This window comes from Epinephelus lanceolatus, chromosome 16 (genome assembly GCF_041903045.1).
Source record: "Epinephelus lanceolatus isolate andai-2023 chromosome 16, ASM4190304v1, whole genome shotgun sequence".
Classification (NCBI taxonomy): domain Eukaryota; kingdom Metazoa; phylum Chordata; class Actinopteri; order Perciformes; family Serranidae; genus Epinephelus; species Epinephelus lanceolatus.
This window is the reverse complement of record NC_135749.1, coordinates 33129972-33149855: the sequence shown is the minus strand read 5'-3', so window position 1 is coordinate 33149855 and position 19884 is coordinate 33129972. Positions and strand designations below refer to the sequence as shown.

The window sequence follows — 19884 nt, the reverse complement described above, 5'->3', positions numbered from 1 at the left end:
CCACAGTGGAGGACGGGCGGGACAAACACCACAGAGATCAACTGCTACACTTTTCTTGTACAAGTACTGAACCATTGGTGATTCAATCCCCCTCCAGTCTGCATATTGAATAATCCATGGTTACCGAATAGCAGGTAGCACCATGCATGGTAGCCTCAACCACCAGCGTGTGAATGTGTGTGAATGGGTGAATGTGACATGTAGTGTAGTTGGAAGACTAGAAAAGCATTATACAAGTGCAGTCCAGTTACCATCTACCACAGGCAGTTTGCTTTCACAGCACTCTAGTGATCCTAGAAGCGCCTGGCATTTTCAGCTTGGAAAAAACACTTGATTGGTCATACGACTTCATGACAGCAACACTAGGGATCGGACGGATCAGAGCATATCGACCAACCAGCCGACCACAGGGTATCTGCCCTAGTCTGTGATGATGCCTACCTAAGAATGCAAAAAGTCAAAAGATCTTATCTTACAAAAAAAATGCTGGATTTCATTCTCTAGTATGATACATCATGGCCTGTAGATGGAAATTGGACACCATAACTTTGTACTGTGTTGGTCTGAAGCAGGTGTAGCAGTGGTGTTTTATAATGAGTAAATTAGTAACCGCTGTTTGCTTTTGTGGGGTAATTTACTGCTGATTATTGATCATCACTTCTCTGTTGCTGTCAGCATTGCGTGGAGGTACAAACAGATTCACATGACCTGTATTCTCCTTATTTACGTGAGATACAGGAACAACACAATATGAGCTCTGACCTCTCCTGCCATGAACTGTCCAAACCCAGGTGGGAAGGTCAAGGTGGCAATGACCAGGGTTACCACAGCAGGGAAGACCAGCCGGCTGGAAGGGACAACAGAAAAATGCTTAATGAATGAAACAAACATTAGTAATCATCTCTAATAATCAAAATACTAAACAAAACATCTAAAGCACAAGCCTAAAAACTATAATCGACAAGTCTTCACTAAAAATTAAAGCAGAGAATACATATTCAAGCATTAAACAATATTAAATTTTGAGTATAATTTACACTCTATGTATGTGCACTGAATATTAACTGTATGAAGACTTCATACCATCCTTAAGGCTTTGAAATGACAACAACAATTAAAAATATCAACCCTATTGATGCACATAGACTCACTGTTTGGTCAGGAAGCGGGTCATGGCGTTGGGCCGTCTCATGAACAGCACAACCTGTCTGTTGAGATAGACGAAGAACGCCCCCAAGAACCCACAGGAGATCCTGCACAAACAAATAATACTCACATAAGCTAAGTTAAGGCATCTATTTACGTGTAACAACTGTGTTTTGTATGTTCTCTGTGTTTTAAATGCTACATTTGCATACAATTTGAATTTGAATTTAAAAATTTCCATCTTGTCCATTAGGAAGTTTGAACACACACCAGGTGTGCACACACACACACACACACAGAAGTGCGGCCATATATCTTTTTTTCTCAGTTTTATCTCACCCAATGATGGCGAATGCTGGCAGCTCCTGCAGGTCAAAAGGGAAATCCATGCGGAAGTTTGTCCTGAACAGAGCAGTGATGGTTACTGGAAGATGAAGAAAAGGCAAAGGGGTGAAGTTTAGAGAATTTCAAAAATATTATTTAGTCTGATGACGGATAAGTGATTGTCTTAAAGGGAACCTGTTATGCTCATTTCTCATTTTCAGGTTCACACTTGTAATTTGGGGTTCTCCTGGAACATGTTTACAGGCTGTTCAAACTAAAGGAAGTTTTTAAACTAATTTCTAAATTCTAATCAGTTCATCACTGGGTCCACATGAATGTATTCTGCAAAATTTGAAGAAATTCCTTTAAGGTGTTCGTAAAATACCTCATTCACAAGAATCAGACAAATGCAAGGTCACAGTGACCTTGATCTTTAACTACCAAAATTGAATCAGTTTGAATCAATTTCTGTTGAGTCCAAGTGAACATATGTGCCAAACTTGAAGAAATTCTCCCAAGGTGTTCTTGACGTTGGCAAAAATTAGACGGATAGAAGGTCACAGTGACCTTCGACCACCAAAATCTAATCAGTTCATAGTTAAGTCCAACAGAATGTTTGTGCCAAATTAAAAAAAAAAACAAAAACAAAAAAAAAACACTTCTGTTCACAGGAATGAGACAAAAAAGGTCACAGTGTCCTTGACCTTTACCACCAAAATATAATCTGTTAATTCCAGCCATGGCTATCATCAGCACGGAGGCATAAAAACACTGTATACCTGTATTCACCGTCTGTCTGAGACACTGTGTTTTAAAGGTTTTTTGGGGAGTTTTTCCCTATCAGCTGTGAGGGTCCAAGAACAGAGGGATGTCGTATGCTGTAAAGCCCTCTGAGGCAAATTCTGATGTGTGATATTGGGATTTATGAATAAAATTGAATTAAATTGAATTGAATTGGAAAATTCACCAATATAAGCTTCTGAACCAAAACCTTTACAACCAGACATGTTCCAGCAGGAGTATGATCCAAAAGCAGGGTGGAATTACAATCAGCAACCAAGATTACAAGTTTCCCTGACGTTAGCATGTAGCTACATGTAGCAATTTAGGCTACATAATATAAACACTTTCAGTAGCATGCCTGAAGCAGATGACCATATAAAGAAATCTGTCGCAAGCTGAAATCAGCTGGTCTCCAAAGTAGGAAAAAACCTTGGAAACAGAGTAGTGAAAACACACTGAAGCCTAAGGATTTATTTACAGGGACTACTTTTACATAAGTTTACCTCATTGTTTAATACTGTAGCCAGATTTAATATCAACATCCAACACTGTAACATAATACGTTAGAATTTAAGGAAAAGCATAATTGGTCCCACTTAAATTTACAGGTTCAGCTGTTGCAGGTTGATATAGGACCAGGTAAAAATGGTCATACATCATTTCTGTATTTTTCAGTACTGATAAAAACCCCTTTGCAAGGTCATGTCAAAGTGTTAACAGCTAATTGAATTAAGATATTTCTTTGTCTGGAACTCACTTGACTATCTTATCTTCTGTCTGTTATAAGACACTTTGTAACCTCAGACATTAAATATCCTGCTGCTCTCAGGGGAGGAGTACACCATCTAGTGGTAAATGCACAATGTGCCCACAGTGCACACATTAAGACAGAGTAACTGAAAATATATGAGTTTACTTGCTGTTGATTATTGAAGTAAGGGCACCCTCTAGTGCATGTTTGATAAGGAAAAAGTAACATAATATTGTCCAGTATCTAAAACATTAAAACAACATTTGAATGCCTGTAAATTGATGTATCATCAATTATTTTTCTCCCATTCGTACCTGCGTCTTTGTTGAACACGGATAACACTCTGAATATGAAGGCACTAAATGTAGCAGCAAAGTATCCTCTCCAGTAGTTCCTCACAGCAAAGTATGTGGATGTTACCTCTATACTGAAGAGCACACCTGGTGGAGAAAGAAAGAAGGCGAAGAACCAACAATCAAACAGGGAGGAACTGAAAACAATTCACTAATCCACAGCTAAAGAAATGTACAAGCAAACAACCTGATCTTTGCTGTAAAATGGCAAATGTGTGTACAAATTTCTAATTCAGGGATATTTTTTAATAAACAGAGCCCAAAATGTCAGTTTCCTGTTTGCATAGATGTCAAATAAGTCTAAATTTCCTACATGTGAATGTGTGAATGGGACAAAGAACATAAAAGAGAAAAGGCTCTGTACCTCCAAGTGGAGTACCAAAGCAGCAGCCAACCCCAACAGCACAGCCCACTGTCAAGATGTCTGTATAGCAGTATGGATTCTACTGATCCAGAGAGGAGGAAGAGGATTAAAGATCGAGACAACATATGAGACACACATTATTTATAATCACACCTGCAGAATTGCATGTAAATGAAAATGTTTCCTGACATCAGCTTACCTGATAAGCTCCTGAAAAGAAGGACATGAACCTGCTGAGAACTGCAGCACAGATACTGGCGATGTGAACAAACGGGCCCTGGGTGAAGGAGATAAGCAAAACAGGAGAATTAAGCCAAATTATGTTACATAGCAGTAGGTACAGTACAAGACCAAAAACAACACCGAACAACACCACAGATGGTTGGGTTACGTAAAAATTGGAAAGGGAAAGAACGTTGGTTAATATGTGTAAAAATCGGGGTGACCCACCTCTTTGCCTACAGGCATCCCGCTGCCCAGAGCTGCAGTCAGACCAATGACTTTAGCAATAAAGGCCTTGAGAGTTAAATATTCCTTTAGCACCACACCTCTCAGGATGGTCTTCAGCTCTGGGATACCAGAACCTGAGACAAAGGGTGGAACAGATGTTGTTTAGGAGGGAAGGGGAGACAAAGAGTTAATATTATGCAAAAAAAAAAAAAAAGTTATCAAACTGGTGTGGAGCTTGTATACCACAGTAGTACCATATTATTACATGGAAAATTCCAGTTAATGCTGAAGCAAATGGACAGTAGCAACCATGTTCCATAACCTTAAAACTCTAGCTTAGAGAAGCTACACCTTCCTAGTTTGTCGTTTATTTTTGCACAGAATACTGTCGTTTCCAAACAGTAATCATCTCATGTGGAAAAAAATAGGAGATATTGTGAAAAAATTCTATTCTTTTGAAGATGAGATAGGCAAACCGGCAACCTGGAGGGCTTAGACTTCCCAGGGTTTATTCCAATCAAATGTCACTGTCAGATCTCATTCCTGATGTCTCAGTATTTATTCATTCAGTATTCTGCCTGATTTTCCATATCACTAACTGTCTTTTCATTTCAGATCCAGCCACATGTAATAATATGTCCTTTATTACTTCTTTCCTGCCAGTTCCACCACTTTATCTGCTCTTTACCCCAGCTCCGTTGCCAGATTGTCTGTTTCATAAAGTAAGGATTACAGCATTGGTGTTTGTTAGCTGAGATGACTATAGACCCTTTTACTCTTAGTAAACAGTATGACATTATTTTGGTGGGCGTGGCTTAGCTGGAGGCAAAAACCCTTTTTCACAGGCATTAGGTAGCGCTAGCTAGCAAGTTCTATGGGCTTGTTTTGGACAGTGGAGGAAGATGATACGAGTGGTGCATTCAGAAAAACTCATTCTGAGTGACGGAGCGCACTCTGGCACAAACTGGACCGTTTGTAAATTTGGAGCTCTGTCGGAGTGTACCCTTCCGTTATCCAGAGAACTCCCTCAGTGGCAGAGCGCTTTCTGGGCCCTCTGTGTGAGGAAACAGAGCAGCAGAGTGCCAAGTAGAGTGAATGTGTGATTAACATAACCTTTTGTTGATGTATAGAAATATAACACTCCATTTCTTTGACCAACAGAGGTTTCATTTTAGTGTCAGACTGAATTTATGAATGCACCATGTCAGGTCACTCACTTCCAGGACCATGAGTGTTATTTGAATAATTAGACACTGACCAACAGGACCAGATTTCCCAACCCGTATGCTCTCACTCAGTGGATGGATTATTTGACAGGATCGCTGAAGGTGGGATAGCCGGCTTTGTGGTTGATTACTATGCCAATCTTACAAAGGAGAGCAACACATGAACAGTTTCCTCCAGTTTGTTTTGCTATAGAAGCTAACATTAGCTAATGTGCTACAAAGTTAGCTTTATGGAGAAATCCAATACTCCTCTTAAAGCGACACTTACCTTTCTGGAAATTTTACGCTTTTCTTTGTTTAGGTTAAAATGCTATTAATAAGCTGATGGCACACTAAAATGTAAGTGAAGTCCACCAGAGATACAAACTCATAATTATACCATTCTCATATGGTTCTAAGAAAACTCCGATCAATCATTGCATTCGGACCGAATTCAGACGCATACGGACAGGTATTTTTAGTTTGCCTCTAAAGTCACATAGGCTATAACATTATATAAGACAACACAGCATCATGTTGCTAATGGCTAACGTTAGTCTACTGTAGCGTAGCCTCTGAAACATTAACGTTATCTTCCTTGTGCGTTTCCACTTACTAGTAACGTTAACGCTACAATCTAACGTTAGCACTGTAACCTTATTCTAAAACTCATCAGTCATCACTGACTCCGATTGAGTTTTAAAACTCTGGGGTTGCGTTTGACTGGTTGTAACGTTACACTCGCTCTCCTCTTCTGTGTATCTAACGTTACCTTGTCAACGCCTACGTCTATCATAGATGTAATGAGGACGTAATGAAGGAGGGGGGAGTAGGCCTTTGGAGGGAGGTGGAGTTGCAGGAGGAGAGGGATGGGACTTTGGAGGGAGGCGGGAGTTGAGGATGTTCATATTTTTTCTAAGTGCTGTGTAAAATGCAAGAAAGGTAAGAGTAGCCTTAATACCCTTAACCCTTAATACACATAACATTATCCATCCCTACAACAGTACCTTTTCCCTAACCTAATATGAAGGATGCTCTGCACATGCAGCATTTTTGATGATCGCCTCTGTCCAGTCCTTTCGACTTATCACATTTAACCATAGTTGTTTTGGTTGACAGGCAACGGCAGCGGGTATGCGATAAAATTTAAGCTTTGAGCCATGACTCCTTCTATTCTGGAACCCAATAACACAACAAGACGACATTTTAAGACTCCTGTGTAGCCTACAGCCCTGTGGTGGAGGGTCATGTTTTGCCTCCAGCTAATGAAATTATATCATTGTGACATCGGCCCTTAGAGGGTTTATTCCACTATGTGATGTTGCTGACAGAATATTAAGTATACACCAACTAATATGCACAAGATCTAAAAGTTGTCATGACATCAAAATAGATACTTTAGTTAGCATATGTCTTGAACTGATTGTCACCTATACGCTGGTATCTGGCCTAATAATGACATAAATGTTGTTTTGTAGGTATTCTTGAGGATATTTTAGAGTTTCCCATTTCCTGGAAAACAATCCTGCACTCGGGTGCGCATACTAATTTTGCTTCCAATGAAAGGCTGTCTCTAATTATTCCCATGACTCTTAATTCTGCTAAATACTGACTGGCATACAGGACCTGCAAGCTAGTTAGCAGTTATGGGGCAGTCATGGAGCCATGCATACAGCGGTTACTGCTTATACCACTGTCTGAACCCAGATCTCCCCTAGTAATATGGTTAGCTCTGTTGCCATTCATTGTTAGCATTGTTTGCGCTGTCAGCACTGTCAGTGCTGCTAGTCACTACACATAAATACGCAAAAACAAATTGCACTCTGCTAGTCATGTCACGGGCACTTTTAAGTAATAATTCACAACCAGAAACAGATGAGCGCAGAGAAGCATGAGAACACAGCCATGAGGAGGAAAGGGGTACAGACCGATAGCTTGAGGAGCAACCAGGTGACAGAAGAGGGAGGAGAACAGGATGAAGATCAGGGGATATGAAACCCAAGCCAGGTACTGCAGGGGGATGTTTCCCCTCAGCTCCCCATAAATCCATTTATAGGCTGAAGGAGGGAGAGAGGGAGAAAGAAAGAGGTTGTGGAGGTGTAAGAAACAGGAAAAAAGCAAAAGAACAATGGACTGAAAGGAAGAAAGAAGGATGATTAGCAGGAATGAAGGAGTAAGTAAAGAGAAAGGGGTTAACATAGAAGAGCAAGAGAGAGAATTGAAGACAGAAGTAGGAGACAGAAGGTAAAGTTGCTCTATATAGTAAAGTCTTGCTATTGACCTCTCATAAAGGAAAATTCAGGGAGAAGAAAGATGCAAATATGTGATCTACTGTGCACTGGCTTTCCCTTTAACGGCTTCTGCAATGCATTATGGGTTCTGTAGTCCTACCTTGCAGGCTCTTTGCACTTGCGTAGTCCATTGTCCAGCTGACCAGTGCCATTGTGATGCCCAGCAGAACAAGGAAGATCCAGTCCTCTCCTAACCTGGTCACAAGGAATCGCTGCACCCGTGCTATGCAGTCTGGAAAAAAACAAACACACCGAAAGCTCACAAAAAAGGAGTACTGAGAACTTAATCTATCTATTTACTTTGTAACCTTTCTGTGGAGGCTCACCTCTACATTTGGAGTAGGAGCGTTTCTTCTTTATAGAGGACGTGAGGTCAGGTTCAGCTGTTTGCTCCCCCGCCTCCATGTTGGACTGACGCCTGCTCCTATGTCTGCTGTGGTAGCTGTGCTGATGCCTACTGTGGTATCCATTTTGACCATGGCTGCACCGGCCGTGTCGTGTCTTGCCGTGGCTGTGGTGATGGTTGCCATGTTTCTTGATCTGTCTCTCTGTCAGCAGGCGTGTGGCCTCCCGTCTGCCAGAGCCTCCTTGGTTCTCTTGGTACTCCCCATAGAGCTGTCAATCAATTGGAAAAACAGCCCATTAATCAGTTAGTAAGAATGGTCTGATTAATCAGCCACTGATCACTGTCAGTCAACATTCATTCTAAATAATCAGTTAGAGGCCAATCAAACGAGCCAATCAGATGACACAAAACAAGTGGGACAATTTATCTCTTGCCGATAAAATGTTTCATTGACTAAAACTAGACTAAAATAGTTACAGTTTTCATTGACTAAGATAAGACTGAAATGCCACACATTCTCATCCCAACTCGTCAAACACTGTCACTTTGTCATTGGACCGCCATGTCTGAATATGACACGCTAGGTCCCCTCCTACATCTGTTTTAGACGCTCAGGGACTAAATTCACGCTTAATACATGCATTGTGTCTTTTCAAAATACTGTTAGGAAATGTGCAGTTTCTGCTTGTTACATGCCTACAGTCTTTTTCAAAATAAACTTACAATGTAGGGAAAACACTTCATTTTTAGGTTTATTTTCTTAAGTTTAGGCAACAAAAACACATGATTAGGTTTAGGAAAAAAAAACATGGTTTGGCTTAAAATTCACACAGGAGATGAACAGCGTACTCTTGGTTAAGAGCTTGTCTGAACAATCCACCACCCATCCCACCTTCACTTCAGGGACTTTCTCACTCTTTATATTATGGTAGTTGCCAATGACATTACAAAGTGCCGCTGCTCTGTGCTTATAATAAAGCAATGAAGAGTGCCTTTGCATGTCTGTGTCCAACGCCCACGTCCACTAACAAAGGGGAAGTATTTGACGAGTTGGGTTGTTGTCTGCTGCCTCTAAAACTGAGAAGCCTGGTATGTATTATACCACCGCAAAGGTGCGTCTTTTCGACGCTGTCTGGGAGGTTGGAAAGGCTGGAAATGCCCAGACTTTTAATCAACTTAAACTTATTTTTGTATGTTATGTATATGCTTAATACTATATCATCATGGTCTTGAGTCACATAAATGATATGAAAAAAAAAACAAGATGAGGTTGATTAAATATGGTAAAAACTAATGAGGACATTTGACACAAAACTAAAACAAATTTTTTAAAGGGCTCCGAAATCAACTTTAGTTGCCTCATTTATTCATTCTAACTTGGTGTGCTGTGCACATAGCTTTAATTCAAATGTTTATTTATATGAAATTGTATTTATTTCATCCACAGGCAAATTATATTTGTTAATATAGTGCAAAATTCAGTATATCGGTCCAGTCTGAGCCTGGTCTCACTCTGAAGTCATCGAAGTCCATTGCTTGGGCAGGGACTTGCGGCATCAGACTCCTACGAAAAAACCTGCCCTTTAACGTTTGCATGATACGCAGCCAGTCACCGTCATAATTCAACAGCGCCCAGCAGCCACCGGGGAAATGTGGTGGGAGAGGGACGAAAGTTAAGGCAGCGAATGTCTGAGTGGGGCGGGCTGGGGGTTGTGGTGGATGGGTCAAACAAACATCGACTTTCACCCAACAGAGCAGTGTTCGCATCCTGTAAGATCCTTAAGCCAAACCCTGTTCTTTTTTTCCTAAACCTAACCACTTGTTTTTGTTGCCTAAACCTTACCACGTGTGTTTGTTGTTGAAGTAAAAAAAAAAGGGTTCGTTTTATTTTGAAAGAGTCTGTATGGAAATGTTAAATTTCCTGTGAAAACACAAGTTTCTTGAAAGAAGACAATGCATGTAACAGGCAGAACTTGACATGGTGTCCCAGAACGTCAACAACCAACGCACCCAGGGTACCTTGCACGTCGAGGTCGGAGTAAGAATGTGTTGCCAGCCCGGCTCTTGATATCAAACTGGTTTGAAAAATCTAACACCAGCCCAACCCTATCAGCCAATACTGCTTGCAGCGATTGGTGATCAGCCCCAAAAATCCTTATCGGTGCATCCTTATCAATAAGTAGAGAACAGAGCAAATATGACAGTTATCCAGCATTCATTTATTAGACATAAACATGTACAGGTAGTTCCTGAGAAAGTGAGAATGTAGAGAGTGATAGTACTCTCCTTCTGGCACCCTAGCAGAGAAGAGTCCACTTTATAAATAGACAGCACCACGTGTTGACCCAAACAGCTCTAATGGAAACGGAAACATGGGCTCTGCCTCTCAATTTATCACCTCTGGACAGACTCCATGAAAATTGCCTGGGACATCTGGGGAAGAGATCAATTCTCATCTCTCTCTCTCTCTCTCTCCCTCCCTCACTAGCACAAATATCTTCTTCAGTAGGATATACCCTCCTGCATTTGTTTCATCCTTTCCTCACATACTTCCAACTAGTGCTGGGTGATATGGAGAAAATCAAATAACAATATTTTTGACCAAATGCCTCAATATGGATATTGTGCTGACATTGTAGAAGTGACAATCGGGGCTTTCATAAACATTAGAACAGCTAGAGGAGGCTGGTAAGAACATCACTTTACTGTAATGCAGCTTTTAATACCAGGAAAAGACAACACTAAAAATATTACAATAATATAACAATTAAACTTTCTGCACCGCTGCTAATGTTACACCATGTATAACCTTGGGTTGTTATTCAGCCGTTCCTTTAACTTCTATAAATGAGTGAGAAAATGATGATAATGTAAAAATAAATTTGCTAGTTGCGAGTGATTCTCCATATAAGGGAAATGGCTGCTGTGATATACAGTGATTAAATTAATGTATGTGTCACAGCAATGCTTTTGACTTGGAGGGACAGTATTTTTGGAATCAGGCATCTGACAAATAGAGTCTATTGTTATTACTGTCGTTGCTGTTAATATCATGACAGCAGTGATGTGGAAATTAGACAGATTTTACTATTACTATTTTTTAAATAAATTATTTAAATATTAATTATTTATATATTGATTTTTATTTAGGTAATTTAATTGTAAAAGTAATCAAGTAATAAAAATAAAATCATCAGAATAATTGATAAATTTAGTCTTTAGATTAATCGACTAATCAAAAAAATCATTGTTAGATTAACTGAGAAAAAAATGAACGATAGGTGCAGTCTTACTGAATTATAATTTCCAAAAACAATATCTAGCCTCATATCATGTCGATATAAAAGATAAATTGCTTAACCCTACTTCCAATATAAGCCACACTATACTATATAGTGCATGCTTTCTTTTTTCCCCCTCTATTTTTTAAATAACGTAATTACAATAAGCCCTTTGTGTAGTTTCCTCTTATTAAAAAAAACCCTCTAAATAGTCTTTTCTCATCTTTGAAACATATTAGGTATGGAATTTTGCAGGTATGAAAAAGCAAAAAAGGAAACGTGCACGTAAACTTTAAAAAGTGTGAGTGTTGGGTATTCTACGTGACATTTAATCTTACTGTTGTAAAATAACACCTGGGACCTGCCCACTGGTAACTGGCAATCAAATCTGAGACAGCATTGCTACTGGTAACTGCTGTGCAGGACTTATTGGGGTATTTTGAAATGACATTTAATAAAACTCATATGTCAAATGTGAGGTGTAATTTTTTTGACAGTACTGTGTGCCGGTAGTTAAAGAGAAAAACGCACTAGTTCATGTTAGTACGCCTCCAGGAACCAGTCAGGTTTCTCTTACAGTTTGTGAAAACATGGATGCTTCACACACATCTTCCCCCCTGACAGCACAGAGGATCTACACAATCAGCACAGTTTCAAGGTGGACACTCAGGATTAGAGTCACCAGTTCAGTATCTGACCAAATGTCTCCTCTTCTGTTCCTGAGATATGACGCTGAGAACATTATGGTGTCACAGTGAAGTTGACCTTTGACCTTTGGGATATATAATGTCATCACATCATCTTTTTATCCTTTAGACATGCAACGTGTGAAATCTAGTCATAATTAGTATAGGAATTCTTCAGTTATGGCCAAAGACATATTTTTTATGAGGTCACAGTGACCTTGACCTTTGACCTTAAACCACCAAATTCTAAGCAGTTTATTTTTGAGTCCAAGTAGACATTTGTGCCTAATTTGAGGAAATTCCTCAGGATGAATAGCTGGACAGACAACACAAAAACATAATGCCTGCGTCCACAGCTATTGCCAGTGCAGAGGCATAAAAATATATATACACTAATCAAGCTTCCAAGTATAGGATATCAAGCTATTTGACTCTTTTTTCTTTTCCTTCTTCTGTCTTTAAACCATTTCACTGTGAAAATTGGTGCAGTCTTTATATAATGAAATTTCACGTCACTTACATGAAGTGCAAAATTCCGATGACAACTACAGTAACAACAAACAATACTATGTATGGACACTAGAGGTCAGTAAAGTCACAAAGGTTCAAATTTGTGAGTAGACTTTAAACTTAATCTTGGTTAATTTTGTACCCATATATGTATAATTAAAAAAAAATGCCTGCTGTACTTTTGTCAGCTCAGAACTTGAAGTCATTTCCCTTATTTCCACTGCTCAGACACCCAAATAATCACAATTTATTGCTGTCCACTACTGAAGCACTGTTTAATACTCCAGCACTATAACACAAATAATACACCAGGGCTCATTTATATTCTTGGTACATCGACAGCAGACAAAACAACTCCAGGAATACAACTGACATGATAAGTTGTGTCTGGTGCTGACACTTTGGACGTCCGTGCAGTAACCTTTCAACAGCTCCTAATTTAGCAAGTTCATGGACAGACAGATTGATGGACAAACAGACAGATGGATTAACACACACACACACACACACATGCACACACACACATATAAGGTACTAACAATGCTGTGTGAGCAGAGACACCGGTCAACGCACAGTGAAACCTGAGCAGCATAATACACAATGTGCTGTAACTGAATGCCAACACACGACACAGACTCAAACAATAGACGCTCATGTGTTCAATGTTAAATGTAACACAGCATGTTGTTTCTAACCCAAGAATACTGTTGCTTAGCAGACCAAGTATTTTTAAAATGAAATGCACAAGAAATAAAGATGTTCCATGCATTTTGAGAAGGGAGGATTTTCTCATCATGGATTATTCCTGACATGTCCTGAAAGCTCATGTCTGCTGCGGCATTACACACAAAGAGTGCATGAAAATGAACCTGAAAGGTGGCAACTATCACCTTACCATCATGTAATGCCAGACAGATACATGATAGACTGTCAACATCACACCTTGAGTAACTGCACACATACCACACTGATTCTTCTTTAGATTGAAGAAATAGTTTCATTCATGCAGAAATGCCTTTCTTGGCAGCTTCTATATAACAAACATACAGACACAAAGTATACAGGCCCCTCATACTGGCTCGGTTGGAATATCTGTACAGTTTGGTTTTCCATTGCACCACACTTTGGGAGTGCAGCGTGTACTCTGAGCACTGGGAGAAAAGCAGAATGCCAGGTGTAGTGAAAGTGAAACTTTTTTTTTTTTTTAAGATTTTTGCTTTTTAAGGCTTTTTGCCTTTAATGTACAGGACAGTGTGAAATGGGGAGACAGAGAGAGCTGATCAGCTCTGATCAGATCAGATCAGATAAGAACAACTGATCACAATTATCTACCCCACAATTTAAAGTCTACAAACCACTAATGAGGAATAGGAACTCATGAACAGTTCCGTGCTGCATTCATGGACCTGCAAAAACCTCCAAATTTTGAAAGGGGACCCAGATTGATACAAGGGGAAACACACATACCAAAAAGAAAAAGGAAAAAAAGAAAGAAAAGAAACTGACTTGAACGTCTAACGATACGATATGACACAATACGATACAATATGATATGATACGATACGATATGACACAATACGATACAATATGATATGATACGATACGATGTGATATGATACCATACAATACAATATGACACAATACGATATGATACGATACGATACGATACAATGTGATATGATACGATATGATACGATACGATATGACACAATATGATACGATATGATACGATACGATACGATATGATACGATACGATACGATATGACCCAATACGATACGATATGATACGATACAATATGATACGATACAATATGCTTTCTTGACCCTGTAAGGAAATTTGTCTTGGACTCAGGGGCTGCACAAGTATTCCTGCCTTACAATAATAGCCCAGAAAAAATGAAGCAAACACCATAAAGACATAACAACACATGCTACACATAACAGTATTGCACATCAGCCATTCATGTATTGGACATAACACCAGCACACAACGAAGCACCATAAGGAAAACACAACACATCTCTGTAGCAACAAAACGCAGAGTAGACGATCTGCCTTCTGCTTTCACTGGCACATGCATGTCCAGTGTATGTGAAGGGTCATGTGATATGCCTTTTCAGGTGTGTTAGTATGGACAAAGATTATTTCTGAATCAGCGCTAAAACGCTCATGTGTATGGAGTTCGTTTTTGTTTCATAATGTGTTTTAAAATGAAAACGTGTTAGCGTGGATGCCGCCTAACATGAGCCCTAGAGATGCATACACACCTCATCAATGATTGTTTTTTGTTAACTTTTTTTTAAGAAAAACCAAGGCTAGTAAATAATTGTTTGTGTGATGTTTAGGCAACATTTATAAAAAAAAAAATTGTTAAAAGTGTGTCTCAGTAATAAATAGAAATGTATGTCAGCTGACCACTTTACTATTATACTATACTATAGTGCTAACATAATAACTTCTCAAACTCCACATAGATTGAACATTTCTATTTGATTTAGTCGAGACACCCAAGGTGCGTGTTTAAAAACGCAGTCAGCTGTTCACTGCCATGAATCCCAGACAGGAGGAACTCAAACATGGCCACCGCAGAGTTGGCCATGCTGTCAGAGATCCATCCTTGCCTCACTCTTCCTCCTTTACCTCATTCCACCTCTCCTTCCTGTTTTCCCTCTTGAGCAGAGAAATTCTACTCTGCACTAATCACTTACCTCCTTCCTTCATTGCCCCCTACTCTCTGCTGGTGAAACACTACTCTGGGCTAAATTTAGCACCAGTGTGATCCAATATTCCTCATTACACTTCCCACACCTCTCTCCCTCTCTCTCACCATCAGTGTACCTTTCAATGGCTCAACATATTCCTCAGTTTCTCCTATGTCTCTCTGTCCTTCCAGCTGTCTTTTAGTCCCTCAAGGGCATACAGAGAGGAAGTATAAACTGACCAACCCTGCTCAAAAGATTTTGGTAACAGAGGGGTTAAACTGAGATTCTCCGGGCTTTCGTGGTAAATGGAAGGACTTGCATTTGTGTAGCGCCTCTCCACTCTTCAAAGTGCTTTACACTACATGCCACGTCCACCCATTCCCACACATATTCACACACTAGTGGCAGAGGCTACCATACAAAGTGCCACCTGCTCATTAGTCAAACATGCACATGCACTCACACACTCACGGCCCAGTATCTTGCACAAGAATACTTCATCAAGCAGACTTTATTAGTGGATGACCCACTCTACCTCCTGAGCCACCACAACTGCCATCACCTGATGTTATCACCTTTTGAAAACTGCCAACATCAGTAAACACAAAATAACCCGCTGAAATTTAAAAAAGTCTGCATATTGTAGAAAAAGGTTTTTACTCTTGGCTGGGGTGTAAAAGTCGATGTATTTATTAAAAGCAAAATGCAACAAAGTGAACTGGAAACACTTTGAAAATAAATCATTGTCGCCTCACACTCCAGTGAAAATTGTGGCAGATGAAAACATCAGATCTGTGTGGAGTGATGAGGAGACTGTAACATTCCTCAGATTAGATACTAGTTTAAATGGTGCCCACTACACCAAGTCAGTTAGTGCAACTATTAACTACTATGTCATGAGTCAAACTATACTGTCAACTATCAAATTAATCACCAACCTATCTGATAATTGAATAACTGGTTTGAGTATTTTTTGGGGGGGAATATTTTCTGATTTCCGTTAAATGTAAGTATTTTGTGGTTTCTTTACTTCTCTGTAACAGGTAAACTGTCGTATAAGTGGGTTGTGGACAAAACAAGACATTGAGAAAGTCATCTTGGCTTTCGGAAACACTGATTAACATATTTCACATTTTATAAACCAAACAATTGATCAGTTTATCATGAAAAAAATCAGCTGATTAATCAAAAGTGGAAATAACCATTAGTTGCAGCCCTAATCTCCAACTACTCCTAATATTTGCATAACAGTGGTGGATGGAAATGCATATCACTGTCCACCTGATACCATTGATTCAACAATCTACCACCCACTTAATAACTACCTTTCTTTGGATGTGAAGCAAATCTAGCAGCCACTTGCATATTTTACCAGCCACCAATGTCCAAGCCCAAAATATTAATTTGTATTTTCTTTTGCAGATTTTCTGGAAATTCCTGAAAAATTTGTGCTACATGTAAATGGAGATATGGTGCCTGTTTCATTATTATTTTGACAAAATGTCAACAGTCTTGCACTGGCTGGATTCCCCCTGCTTTTAAACATATTTAGGGAAAATTATTGCTGATGTAGTGATGGAGACAGGGTGATGATATTTTTTCCAAAGTGGATCATATCACATGGTGAGAATGAGCTCCACTGAACGTTATTTGTGGGCCCTCTGATGTCCACATACCTCCACACAGAGCTACATGTGTACAGCTGAATGTGAGTGCATGCCATTATAAGCCATCATATGAAGTCAAACCTAATGCATATGAAGGTCTTCTAAAATAGAGAAGGACTTAACTCCATGCATTCTGCACATGACTGCCAACTCTGGCAACGTGCCCTGCCTTTGTATCCCATTGCAGTAGGATTATTATTATTATGTGTATTTACTTAACTGTGTTTTCTTGATGTTTCAAATTCAGCTATCCTTATTAACTATGCAGTGATTAGAACTACAGATACACACTAATATTGGTAGCCAGTAATGGCTTAAAAATGAATCAGAATTGGCCGCCATGCTTTTTACTTAATTTGTGCAATGAATGAATATCACATACATTGAAAAGCATGCTATTTCATGTCTCCATCCGCTGGTGGGCGTCACGATAAGAGTATGCATGCATAATATGAAGTTAAATCCACTACAGAAGGGACTTGACGATCACTAAAATTAGGTGGGGAAAAAAGTGTAGATATCGATATATCGATATTGGTTATCGGTCAAATGAGTTGTTACATACTGGAATATCAGATATTGGTAAAAAATCCAATGTCATGCATCTCTATTTAGAACACACAACATACACAGAGAAGATATACAAAAAACACACTTAGAATTATGGTTGCAAAATATATTGATACAATATAGATATGCTGATATGGATATTGTCTTAGATTTTGTATAATGTAATATCTTAGGTGTTGTCTTTTCCTAGTGTTAAAGGCTGCATTACAATAAAGTGGGGTCATTTTCCAAATTTACCAGATTGTTCTAGCTGTTTTACGCATTATCGACCTTTAGCCACATTACTATAATTATTTATCAGAAATCTCATTGTGTAAATATTCTGTGAAAGCAGCAATAGTTAACCCTACAGTAGTCGCAATACTGAAAATAAGGTAACCAAAAAATAATAATCATGTTAAAACAAGTGACACAACACTCCTGTTTATAGCCCTGCTTTCTTGGATGACAGTGTAAACATAAGCCTGCATGGCCCTTCAAAAATGCATTCACACACATGCACAGGTTGCATGACTTTGCACTTCCTGAACTTCCTACTCATAGGCATAGGGTTTCAACAACCATTCAATTCTGCAGGTCACCATATTCACCAGGACTCACATACCAGCCAACCAGCACTGCAGGGGCTCTGCAGCTGAATGTGTTTCAGAGTGTAAACACTGCTTTTGTATTTCTCAAAAGAACTTAATCAGATTGCTAAGATGCAAAATATTTCTTGAATTAAGCTTCAATTATTTTTCAGTTTTCAGTGTGCTGCTACAACATTAAGCCACATAGTTTTATTTGAGACATAAATATAGTCCAATCATGGACAGCACAGTGGTGTGGTGGTTAGCACAGCAAGAGGGTTCCTGGCGCTTCTGTGCAGAGTTTGCATGTTCTCCTGTGTCAGCGTGGGTTTTCTGTAGGTACTTCGGCTTCCTCCCGTAGTCCAAAGACATGCAGGTTAAATGGTGACTCTAAATTGTCTGTAGGTGTGAATGTGAGCGTGAATGGTTGTCTGTCTCTATGTGTCAGCCCTGTGATAGTCTGGTGACCTGTCCAGGGTGTACTCTGCCTCTCACCCAAAGTCAGCTGGGATAGACTCCAGCATTTTTTTTCACTTTTCCTCTGTTAGTAGAGGCTAATTTTATGCTCCGTACCAGAGGACCCTTTTTAACAAAAGCTTAGTACCTACAACAATAAATTATTTCAGGCTTATTCCATCACATTGCCAAACAACCTCCAAGTGTTTCTATTTTTCTGGCCTCTCAATGTACATCCCCAAACATCTGAGAACATTCAGTCTTCTATAAGGGAACATCCCAAGGCCATGATGATAATCCTCCAGATGTTCAGACACCCTTCACACCACAAAACATACATGTTACTGCATGAATGGTGAAGATTAGCACCTTTGCTAATGCATGATCGGGTTTCCTTTTTTATGAACACAGATGGACAAGCACACAAATGAACACAAAATCACACACACTGAGGTATTAACACAAACACACACATGCAAAAATATAGATGCACACACATTGTAGATGGACCAAGATTTACATGGAATGACACATACTGTGCACACACAACATACTGTGTCACATATCACAAAAGTAATTCCTAGATGTGTTAAGACCAGCGGGGCTTAGGAAACGAGGCGCAGAAAGGGTAGCAAACAGGTGGCCAGTCGGGAAAGAAAGAAACAGAAAGACAGCGACAGTGTGTGTGTGTGTGTGTGTGTGTGTGTGTGTGCGCTTGTATACGTGCATGCCAAGATCAGGGGTGAAGGAGGAGCACAGTGTCTATGCACCTGTTGCGTGACTCTGTTGTTATACATCAGCTAATTGGTCTTCACCATGTCCAGAACTCACACACACACATCAGACACAATGTGGTTCATTCACAGGCACACACAATAAGTTAGACAAGCTCCATCAGTGCACGTGTAGTTTGCACTGCCAACACAGGTGCGTCATGCAAGAATGACAGGAGTGATTTAGGGGTGATTTTAAGTGCGGACAAACAACAGAGAGGAATTAGGGTGACGGAGGCTCACGTAGAGTCAAACAGATGGATGCAGACGGACAGAAAGACCTACAGATAGAGAGAGAATAAGAGGCACAAGACAGGGACACTCACCAGGGTCTGCTTGTATCTCAGAGCCTTCCTTTCCGATGCATCTGCGGCCATTGACACACTGTCACTGACCCAAAAATAAACCCACCCGCTCACCGTCTGTCTCAGCATTACCAGGACTGCTCTGGACACCCAGCCAGGACACTCGCGCAAACACACACACACACACACACACACACACACATAAACTGCATTACCACACTGGGATAGACATACACACGCATGTACTCCCTACACAAACACACACACACACTCACTCTCTCTCTCACACACATATTCTGACATGGTGCAAACTAGCTCCAGCTGGGGTTACCCTCTCATGCCTCAAGCTAT

General features: G+C 39.8%; 1 protein-coding gene across 1 annotated transcript in view; it reads right to left on the bottom strand.

The window, feature by feature from the left end:
* The window catches only part of clcn1a (chloride channel, voltage-sensitive 1a), a 69894-nt gene extending 50247 nt beyond the window's left edge, over positions 1 to 19647 (bottom strand). The window contains exons 1-11 of the mRNA XM_033637859.2: positions 19555 to 19647; positions 7994 to 8282; positions 7768 to 7899; positions 7305 to 7433; positions 4172 to 4305; positions 3921 to 3998; positions 3722 to 3800; positions 3319 to 3444; positions 1486 to 1570; positions 1152 to 1253; positions 763 to 847 (exon numbers count right to left, since the gene is read on the bottom strand). Of these exons, the coding sequence (XP_033493750.1) occupies positions 763 to 847; positions 1152 to 1253; positions 1486 to 1570; positions 3319 to 3444; positions 3722 to 3800; positions 3921 to 3998; positions 4172 to 4305; positions 7305 to 7433; positions 7768 to 7899; positions 7994 to 8282; positions 19555 to 19605 (1290 nt within the window). The 5' untranslated portion in view covers positions 19606 to 19647. The remainder of the gene's footprint in view (positions 1 to 762; positions 848 to 1151; positions 1254 to 1485; positions 1571 to 3318; positions 3445 to 3721; positions 3801 to 3920; positions 3999 to 4171; positions 4306 to 7304; positions 7434 to 7767; positions 7900 to 7993; positions 8283 to 19554) is intronic.
* Positions 19648 to 19884: the final 237 nt, after the last annotated feature.